General features: G+C 44.4%; 1 protein-coding gene across 7 annotated transcripts in view; it reads right to left on the bottom strand.

Moving 5' to 3' along the window:
• Positions 1–2,589: 2,589 nt before the first annotated feature.
• LOC147019804 (uncharacterized) overlaps positions 2,590–11,202 on the bottom strand; it is a 31,443-nt gene continuing 22,830 nt past the window's right edge. For 4 of the 7 annotated variants that reach the window (XM_085894544.1, XM_085894542.1, XM_085894545.1 and 1 more), the window contains 2 exons: positions 10,106–10,213; positions 2,590–9,400 (listed from right to left, as the gene is read on the bottom strand). In XM_085894544.1, coding sequence (XP_085750670.1) covers positions 8,643–9,400; positions 10,106–10,213 — 866 coding nt within the window. In that variant the 3' untranslated portion in view covers positions 2,590–8,642. The remainder of the gene's footprint in view (positions 9,401–10,105; positions 10,214–11,202) is intronic. The other 3 variants (XR_015061520.1, XR_015061519.1, XM_085894546.1) reach the window with 3 other exon arrangements.

The following is an 11,202-nucleotide window of genomic DNA, read 5'->3' as shown; positions in this document are numbered from 1 at the left end:
TTTGTATGCAATACAAGACTGCGGGGTAGCATCATTGGCCCAGTGCACTGATGCAATGCCCTGTGCTGGTTAAGGCAGGAATTTTGAATTTTTTCAGGGAGCTGGCGATGGCTTGCCTACTCTTTGCAAATGACACCATGTGATCTTTAATGTTCACCAACAAATGCTGGCATACGGGATGTCGTTTAACGTTCATCCAAGGGACGGCACACAAATTGATGAATCACCAGGATGACAGTTTATACCTGGGTCAGGATTCAACCCAGGCAGAGAGCATAGAGGTGAGTGTGCGTACATCTTGGTCATCCTGTCAACCCACCCATTCTGGTGAAACTCCCAAAATCCAGGATCACCTCCACTCATTTGTTCCTTTCCCCCCCTGTGGAACCAACTTTCACATTCTCTCCAATCTCATTTCACCCCCAGGTCTTCAAGATAGCTGTTCACCACCACCTCATATGATCCCCAATCCAAAACCATGATCTTTTCTACCCTCATTAACCCCACCAGTCCAAGCCTTCCTTCCAAATTTCCAGTTTCTCCCTCCTGAGAGTTTCCTTCTGCATCAATCTTGTCCAGCCCACACATCCTTTCCTACCCCCAATTACTCCCCACACCCATTGTTTGTCCAAATCTCCCTTTATTTTGTCCTTCAAATCCACTGTTCCTTTTGTCCTGTTATGTCCTGATCCATTGAGCGGGGTAGCTCTTCCACGATCCTCGACTCTGTACACAAAAAAATAATAATAATGCAAGGAATTAAAAAACATTTTAAAAATTCCACCCTCTGCCGTATCATTCTTCGTCTTTCAGACAGACAGGCAGAAACCTTTTCCATATTTGCAGATCATGATCGAAGTGAACACTTGAGGAGTACATCTTTCAACCGCAACAAATCCCACACACTCACCCTGTTTCTCCGAAAAGACCGTCTGGCAAACCCTCCCATCTACTTTCTAAAGGAACCACTTGAAGAGGTTAAGTCACTCAAATTTTTGAGTCTCACCATCAGCCATGATCTTGTTTTTGGGAGGACCAATATTTCCAAGATGGCCTCCAAAGGCAGCAGCCGACTGTGCATCCTTCATCGTGCAAGGTCTTTCCTTGACCAATCTGAACTCCTATCTACCTACAAGGCCTTCATTTACAGGTCAATGGAGGACTGCTCTCCCCTCTGGGATGGCTCCCCTGCCTCATATCTCACTCAGCTTGACCCTGTGGAAACCAAAACCATCAAGATTACTGGAATCTCTTGTGATGAAGATGAATCTGTGGGCCTATCACTTCACCATCGCAGATAGGTCGGTGGTCTCTCTGTCTTCTACCATGTCCTTTTTGATCTTGCACCCTCCATTGGCTGGCTGTCGCTGTCTCTCTCTCTCTCTCTCTCTCTCTCTCTCTCTCTCTCTCTCTCTCTCTCTCTCTCTCTCTCTCTCTCTCTCTCTCTCTCTCTCTCTCTCCCCAACCTCTCTCTCCCCCACCTCTCTCTCTCTCCCCAACCTCTCTCTCTCCCCAACCTCTCTCTCTCTCCCCAACCTCTCTCTCTCTCCCCAACCTCTCTCTCTCTCCCCAACCTCTCTCTCTCTCCCCAACCTCTCTCTCTCTCCCCAACTTCTCTCTCTCTCCCCAACCTCTCTCTCTCTCTCCCCAACCTCTCTCTCTCTCCCCAACCTCTCTCTCTCTCCCCAACCTCTCTCTCTCTCTCCCCAACCTCTCTCTCTCTCTCCCCAACCTCTCTCTCTCTCCCCAACCTCTCTCTCTCTCCCCAACCTCTCTCTCTCTCCCCAACCTCTCTCTCTCTCTCTCTCTCTCTCTCTCTCTCTCTCTCTCTCTCTCTCTCTCTCTCTCTCTCTCTCTCTCTCTCTCTCTCTCTCTCTCTCTCTCTCTCTCAGTTTCTGCAGGGCTCACATTGTCTGCCAGTAACCCTAATCTTATAAAATTTCCAAAATCAAGGCTCACATCCACTCAATTGGTCCTCTTTTCTCTCACCTGTGAATCCAACTTCCCGTCTGTTCAGTCCCATCCGTCCCTTCAGGGCTTCAAGACAACTGTTCACCACTACTTCAGATCATCCCCTATCCATACTCATGATCTCTTCCATTCCCAAGCACTCCCTTTCTTTCCAGATCAAGATGATTCCCCCCCCCCACCTCTTTTCGTTTATTTGTTCCTTTTTTGTTTCATCCCCACCTTCCCCTTCCTCTTCTTGCAGTGTCGCATTCAACTTATGAGCAGCTTTTTCACCCCATGCATCCTCCTCCTCTTCCCCTTGATCTATCTCTCTATCTCTCTCTACTCTCTACTCTGCTGTTGCCTGTTGGTGTTTCTCCCTTTCCATTTTGTTCCCTTCCACATAAGCCTCGACCATGTATGCAAAAAAAGTGAAAAGAGCTAAGGGGGTTGGAAGGGAGAGAACGTGGAGGGAGTGCAGTGTGGGCAAGAGGGAGGGTGAAGTGGAAGCAAGATGATGGAGAATGGGGGAAAGGGGAAATTTTGGGGGGCCCAGGAGAATAAGACCCTTTCATTATTAAGGTATCGATGCACCTATTAAAACAAGGAAAAAATGTAATAAAAAGAGGCAACCCGATCTCAAATCGATGTGTTATTATTTGTCTGGCACAAAAGGGCAAAGCAACAATGCAGACAAATTAGAAGAATCAGAAAGCAAACGCGAAACATATCGTAACACGAGGCCGGCAAGTTAAGCCTGAAAAATTATTCATTTTTTTTTTTTGGTGCCTTTTTCTCTGTTAAATGACAACATACAAGCAGAAAACTATCGACGTAAGTAAGAAGGCGGCGGCATACAAATGCCGTCTGTTAACTGCAATATTTATACGTGCTAACTACAATCACTAAAACAGCACAGAAACCAATCAGAAACCTTTAAAGATCAATTCCATTCAGGTTCCACAAGGTTTCAATTTTCAAGTTCATTCAACACACCCAAACTCGTTTTCCCGAAAAGTATGATAATTAACCGCTGGGAACAACTTTTGTCGTTCCTCCTTCATGTACACATTTTCACATATCAGCGGATGAACATAGAGTGAAAAAGGGAAGTTATGCTCACCCTGAATTTGTCTGGAAATCCAGGAAGTCGATGTTTGATATTTTTGCTCCACCAAAGGGACACCGGCGTGTGTCGGTGATGGACTTCGAGATCTCCACTGTACAGCGGAAAAGAATGCGACCTGTGGAAAGCTGCATTATTGGCCTATGGGTAGGCACCTTTTTCTCCCGTGTGTCACAGAAAATGTTTCTGAAGAATTTCGTCGATGTTAATCACAGGAGGCAGATGTTCTCAAAAGAAACGCAGTCACGTCTGTCGTAATACAACACAATCGTTGCTCTGGTTTATGTATGATAAATTATGAACGGTTATAGCAATATCATCCGAGGCTGTTTGCTATACCAGACTTCTGCATGTTCAGTGGCAGACTTCCTGTACATGTGTTGCAACAGGTGACTTTGCCTCAAGCCTTCCCTCAAACTTTTGATGCATCCTAACAGATTGTAAACTTACGACAACAAACATCATGCTAACTATTGTATTTTTCACTTTTACTCAAACACAATTGCTATTTTTTTTCCCCCTGGACATCAAGAAATGGCTAAAGTCTGAGTTCTAAGGCAGCATGACAGGAGGATGAAATTAACAGAATAGGGACAATATGGTGGGTACACGATACAAAGGAAAATAACGAAGCACGAGAGTTCCAGAAGTGATTGCTGCACAGGCATGACGGGAGAGAAAGTTCAGGCAAGTCCAGAAATTGACCCATTCGTCTTCTTTGGTTGTGATGAAATTAATGATTTTCAAAATAAAATCAAGCAAAAACCACAGAGAATGAACATTAAAAAATGTATTTTTATTGGGACTATCAGGATAGCCTCGAGGTATCCACACTCGCTCCCATCTGAGCTGTCTACCTGGGCATCGATGTGTGCGCAATGTCCCTCAGGTGGACGTTAAACCGAACGTCCCGTCTGCTGGCATTGGTTGGTGGACGTTAAAGATCCCACTGTGTCCTTCATGAAAAGTAGGCACCATGGACAAATTCCAGCACACTCGGTCGAGTATCCTGTGGAGTGGCAACCCGTCCAGGATAGTAACCCTCGCTAAGAAGCTGCTCTGGCAGCACCAACGCTATTATAGAGCATGGTACGTGATAATGACGATGATATTTTGAAACGTCAGGGCCAAGAAGAAAGCTGAAGCGATTGTTCCGGTGGAAATTGTACCCGTTATGCTTTAGTCTTCACCACATCGAGCGGGAAAGCAAAGCCCGTTAAGTCTCCCCCACGTGAGCCCACATCAAAGGAAACTCATCCTGGTACTTGCAAGAGAATACTCGCACAAAACTGCAACATTCCGAGCCAAGAGAAGAACAGGCCTTGCAGCTGATAAGGTCAGACAACATGTAACAGATTTGTATCTCAAAGACTGTGTCTGTCAGGAGAAAGAAAAAAAAAAAATAGACGACAAGCTGGTTCAATAAAATGACAAAAAAGCAGGATTTGTCAATTCCAGAATTGGACAAGAGACTTGTACAAAATTAACTTGTAATGATGATGAAATGAAAGTACAACTATTACCCTCAAACAGGTGTTCCTTTTGGGTTAATCCCACGCAGGTTTGTGCTGTCCCGTCACAGATTCCCCAAAGTGGCGTATTTGGTCCCACCTGTCACGCCGCAATAGCCTGAAAGTGAAATTGAATGCATCATCCATGTGGATGCCACAAGTTCCAGCAACAGGTAGCTCTGCGCTGATTGGTGGATAACTCACAATGATAATAATCAAACCCCCCAAGATATGCTCTTCCACGATAGATATATATATATATATATATATATATATATATATATATATATATATATATATATATATATATATATATATATATATATATATATATTTCCAGTGTTATACATGAACACGAAAAGATCGAACGCATCACAATGAGGCGGACTCAACCAAATTTAATTTGAGATCAAGTTCATGGCTCCCCCAAAAGAGTACAATCATTAAAAACCTGCTCTCTATGATGTGTGACACCATGTTCAATACAGTATGTCAGGGCCAAGACAGTCATCTAGAAACGATTTGGGTTGTAGCTGTCAAGCAATCTGAAAGGCTATCTCTGGATTCATATTAAAAAAAAAACGGCACAGTGTGATGGCGTGAACCCGACTCACCACAACCTTACTACCATTACATCCACACATTCCTTGCCCTCTTTCTCCGCTATCTTTTCAATTACCAGACATACCAGTGGAGACTAGAGCGAAAAGGGGAGGAAAATGAAATAAATCTACTTGTGTACAGACTACAAAATAGAATAACAAATAAGTTACATACTTATATTACCATGTAACAACCATTTTGGCGAGGAGTTTCTACCGATATTAGCTTGGTTACCTCCTACCTTATTAATGATGTATGAAGCAAGATAGTAGCATTAGCTGTTGCGTGTCCACAGACAAATCCTGACAAGAACTGAAGTTAACGAAGCAAAACCTCAAGGATGGTAATCAGTCGTTTACATTACCCACGTCGTTTACAGAACAGCACTTCATTTATCGAAGCTATAAGCGTGACTTGCCAAGGCAGAATGAGATGAAGTAACAACAAACAACAGAATCAGTTTGTGGACATCTACATTTCTTTAGAAGGAATGGAATGGTGGAGCTGGAGGTGATGATGTGCATTTCAAGGGACTTCAACGTGCATGTAGGATCAGGAGAACCGGGTGAAGAGGAATGCGTTGGTGAAAGAGGAATAGAGACAGTCGAGAGCTCGTGGAAAGGGATAGGATGGCAAAAGCTGGTTCATTCTTTCAGACAGCCACAAAATGATTTATAGTGGTGGACAGCCTAGAACAGAACTGGATTTGTTGGTAATGAGGAAGTGATAGTTGTGGAGGGTCAAGGATTGTAAGGCAGTGGTGGGACAGCATGTTACCACACAGCACAAGCGATGGAATTTGTTATACGCATGGAAAAAAAAATCTCCTGAGGGTAGTTAAGAGCAGGGGTTGGAAGATGACAAGGTGGGGGAAGTGAAGGAACATCATCATCAGAGAGTACAAGGAGAGGATGAGGGCTCGGTTTGAGGAACTTAGCAAAAAAGCTGAAGGTTTGAAGGAGTGGAAGAAGTACGGAGGGACTTCGGCGCATTGCAGACGTTTTGTGTAGAAGAACATCAGGAAAAGGTGCATTGTTGAGGGACAGAAACCTGGTATGGTGGATGTAGGAAGCAGTGAAGACAAGAAGGTTTGGAAGACGATGGAGAATATCAAGGATAAAGGGGAACAACCAGATGCAGGGCTTCTGTACATGTTTTGACAAAAGAAGAAAGCAGCAAGGAGATAAGGTGAGGAATGATATAGAGGTGGAAGTGTACAAGTTGTAAGAGGATGGTGAGAAGAAGATGATCTATAAATTATCTCATGAAAGCAATGTGGATGGATAGTTAGGACATGAAAGCGGGGGGGGTCGGTGATTAAGGATTTTGATGGGAGGCTACTGACAGAGAGGAGGGCAGTATTGAAGGTATGAGAAGGATATTTCAAAGAGCTGTTGAACCGGAGAGGAACAGCAAGCTGGAGCTTCAGGGAAGTACAGAGTCATTACACTCCTAAGTCATGTCATGAAGGTACTGGAAAGGATTCTGGATGGGAGGATAAGGAAGTGTCATCATCTAGGATGGGAGGATAAGGAAGAATGTCATCGAGAAGAGCATCATCATGGAGATCGGGAAAGAGCAATAGGGGTTCGGAAAGGGTCGGGGGACGACGGATAGGATGGTCACGCTGAGAAAGCTCATGGAGAAGAGGTTGGAGGTACAGGGTGAAATGGCATTGGGATTTGTGGACCAAGAGAAGGCCTAGGATGCTGTCATGAAAGATAGTGATGGTGATGCTGAAATAGATGGAAGTGCCGGAAGTAGAAGTTAGGTTGGTGGAAGGGATGTACAAGGGAGCAAAGGGAAGCATTTTGGTTGGTCCTGGGATGTCAGTGGAGTTCAGTGTGAATAGCGAGTTGACGAACGGAAGCTCTCTCAGCCCACTCATGTTTATCATGGTGATGGAGCACATGGTGATGGAAACAGGAGGGTAAATATGAAAGGTATTTTGGGGAGGATGTTGTATGTGGACGATCTGGCTGTTGTGGCGCAGAGTGGGCAGGAGATGGATGAAGTACTGGCGGAGTGGAAGTAGGCATTTCGGAAGAATGGACGAAAGATACAATTTGAACTCCAGGATAGGTACAAAAGGGTGTGCACGGTGAGTGGTGGTGGGGATATAAATAGACCTGTCCTGTGTCTGCACCTGAGAGAGTGAGAGTGAGAGAGAGGGGGGTTTCTATATTTTTCCAATATTTCCAATATTTTTGGCCACGACTGTAGGTGAAGCTTTGCACCTCGCCTCAAGTATGTGTCTAATTTAATTGCAAAAGCTTACGTCAATTCTGCTAAAAACTATACACGCATGTGCGCACACAATTGAACAAAGTCCTTCAAAAGAAGTTACGATCATTTCAAAGAAATTTGTTTTTGCCTGGATTTTATCAAAAGAACTGGTGTAAAAGACTATTCCTCTTAACAAGAGCACAGTTTCCGGCACATCAAACCACTTCCTGAGCATAACTTCCATTGGGCATTTCGCGCCATGCACCACAGAGCTCTTCGATTGCCACCGTGCAAAAACAAAAACCCCCAAAAATTCCAAGATTAATGAGCACGTGTTTTGATAAAGAATTGCTCTGTTAGCAGTACTGATTGAAGTTTGTATCACAGGAAACTGGTTTGGTACTGTATGGTCATGGTCACAATATCAATATTTAGGTGCATTTTGAAAATGAAAACGTTTAACAGCCATGAATTTGGCTCTACAATATATGAATGAAACAGCAGTGTTATGTTATCAGCAGATGACATTGGGGGTGAGGGGGTAAGGATCGCTTATTACCTCCACCACCGAAGGTGGACGGAGGTTATATATTCACCCCTGTTTTTTTTTTTATCTGCGAGTACGATATCTCAAAAAGGTGTGGATGGATTTGGACGAAATTTGGTGGACAGGTTGGGTGTGTGATGAGGACGAATTGATTAGATTTTGGTGAAGATCTGGATTCGAGAATTTTTATAGTAATTCTTCACCATTGAGAAATCAGGCCAAAAACCATCTCCAGCATGATATCTCAAAACTTTTTGACGGATTTGGAGGAAACTTGGCAGAAGAGTTGGGAAGATGAAAGAACAGGCTGATTCGATTTTGGTTAAGGTCCAGATGCAGATCTAGCCTATCAGTGGGATACAAAAGGTAAAGTGTTCAGCCTGGCGTATATATCTGCCCTACCGAGTGCCGTTCCAGTTGAAGTTTGCATTGTTCAATTCTGAAGTACAAGATTCATGGAGTTCTGGGACATCTCAATCTCCATTCCAGTTTTGCTCTCTACCCCAAGACCCCATATCCTCCATTCTCTTTTTAACCCACTTCCACCTCACCCCATGCTTGCATACGTACCCCTTAATGTCAAAATATTCCATCAAAGATTTAAAACAGATGAACACTAACCGTTTGCCATACACTCCGCACACTCCATAACAGATTCATTCGCTCCGATTTGCAATCCTTACTTTATCTTACAATGAAGAACGTGATGTCGTTTGAGATTTGACTTCAAGGTAAAAGACCTTCCGCAGAGCTTACACTCAAAAGGCTTTTCCCCTGTGTGACAGCGCATGTGAACAGAAAGTGCTGATGGGCAGCGCACGCGTTTCCCGCAAATGAAACACAAATTTAGGGTTTTCGGAACATGCATCTTATGTTCAGCCAGAGTAGACTTTGTTGGGAACACCCTGCTGCGCTGCCTCACGTGAAAACGTTTTTCACCAAAATGGCATTTACAGTGCACGGCCAACTGAGATTTGGTGCGAAAGCTTTTCCCGCAATCCCTGCAAGTGAACATCTTTCCGCTCATGTGGCGCTTCTCGTGTGCCGCAAGGTTCGAAGAACTGCTGAAGGCTCTTCCGCAGTACTTGCAAGGGTAAGGCTTCTCTCCCGTATGACTCCTCATGTGTATTATCAAGGAAGAGCGAGACGCAAATCCCTTGCCGCACTGCGTGCATAATAAGGGCCAGTTGCGTGTGTCCTGAAAGACCAACTGATCATCCTTTCTAGGTCTTCCTATGGGTCGCTTGCCTTGCTGTCTTAAATACCCATGTGCCATGGGAGTGGATTCAGAGGGAACCAATGGAAGTTCCTCAAAACCGTTACCAAGATGAGGGTCCAGCTCATTGCCCATCCTGGCCATCGCCGTCAAACTTGAGGACTCCACATCCAAATGACAAACAGCTTGCTGGCCATTTCCTTGTCCAGAAAACGCATCTCCTACGTGGCAACAAAGGAAATAACCAGTATCAGTTAAATTTACTCACATGGGCAAAAAATAATTTGTATTAGTTTCTTCCAGCAAAAATTACATCGTGCAAAAAACAACTGAAAGAAATGCATGGATGATCGCAACGGTCATACATGGTGGTTCCCTGAACTTCAGGGATAAGCTGCAATCAAAACTCAGCACATTGGGCATGAACCCTTGCAAGTCTTGTTAGTGGTCCAACTTTTTTGTAGATACTAGACGACCCGTGAACCCATTGGGTTCCCGTTGTGACAGCGGTTGATAAAAAAAAACATTTAAAAAAAAACCAAGATAGCTCCAGCAAACTATACCATTGAGGTTGTTTGCATTGATCAAATTATCCCGAAGAGTACTTGACTGAATCGGGAATTGATTTTTAAAATAATTTTTTTCGTTGTCTGATTTTAACGAAACGATACTGCACACCGCAGGAGAATGGTGAGTAAGGAGGCCATAAAATTTTTGCGCTATCGTGTACCGTTTTGGCTGTATTTCAGGAGCATGCATACATACATACATACATTCAAGATGAGAGTTTCAGTAATATATAGATTACAGGGATAGCAATACAGCACAGAATTTTAACAATGACTGATACAAAACGCTCCTGTACATTGGTACAAAAAAAATTCCAAAGTTCATCATCTGTATGAAGATACCGTAAGTAGCCTTACTTGACACTTGGTGCACAGAACTGCCGAACCCGAGGATAGCACGCTGGCTTAGTTCATTGGTTACGCCACCCAAGGCCTCTCCAAAAGCAGAAGCAGCAAGTTCCGGATCTACATCCCATGACAGGCAAATGTGTGTGAAACATTATCGATGAAACATGAGCGATGAAAGATTATTCAAAAGGATGCAAAGCTCTACGAAAGTTAAGTGACTAAATAAAAGAGGCTCAGCATGTTTATTGAAAATTAATAATTCGTTCAACATGCTTGGTACAACAGATCAAGGTCAGGTCAGGTATGGGAGCATGCGCCAGAGCAGCGGGTTGCTGGGTCCACTTTCCACCACACATGGCGCTCCAGGGGTCTCCGTCTGGCTACCCCCCAGACAGATGCCTTGCCCACCCCCATCAACTTGAGATGCTGATCAATCTTCTGCAACCACGAGGCATGTGGTCGGCCCATTGGTCTTCTCCACTCACGAGGCTCCCTCGCTAATATAATCTGGTGAACAGGATCAGCGTCATGAAAACGAGCCACATGTCCATACAGCCAAAGCTGATGCTCACAGACAATGCAGGTAACAAATTTAATTTGAGTCTCTCTCAGCAACCGCTCATTGGACACAAAAGTCCGACCAGCGATAGCCAAGGATTCTCCGAAGAGACCTGGTACCAAAAGGAATTAAGTCGCCATCTCAGATCCCAAAGGAATCTCAGATCAGACCCAAGGTCAGAGGCCAAGTCTCACATCCGTTGAGCAAGACTGGAAGCACTAAGGACATGAAGACTCGGACTTTCGTCCTCATTCACAGGTACCAACAGCACCATACCGCATGATCCATGACTCCCCAGGCCAGACCCAGATGTCTATTGACCTCTGGCTCAGAGCCAGCAGAGACATGAATATCCCTGCCAAGGTAAGTGAATCTCTCCGTGACTTCAACATCCCTACCACAAACAGGTACAGACAAGATAGCAGCATCCAAGATGTCACTGAAAGCCTGGATCTTAGTTTTGACCCAGGAAACCTGTAATCCCAGTGGCTCAGACTCTTCATTCAGCACCTTGAGAGCCCCCTCACAGATTCTTCGCACAAAGGCC

The sequence above is a fragment of the Eptatretus burgeri genome, chromosome 9, assembly GCF_056783735.1.
Source record: "Eptatretus burgeri isolate ZD-2024b chromosome 9, Ebu_testis_v1, whole genome shotgun sequence".
Taxonomy (NCBI): domain Eukaryota; kingdom Metazoa; phylum Chordata; class Myxini; order Myxiniformes; family Myxinidae; genus Eptatretus; species Eptatretus burgeri.
Note: the sequence above shows the minus strand (reverse complement) of the source record. Positions and strands in the feature narration are given on the sequence as shown.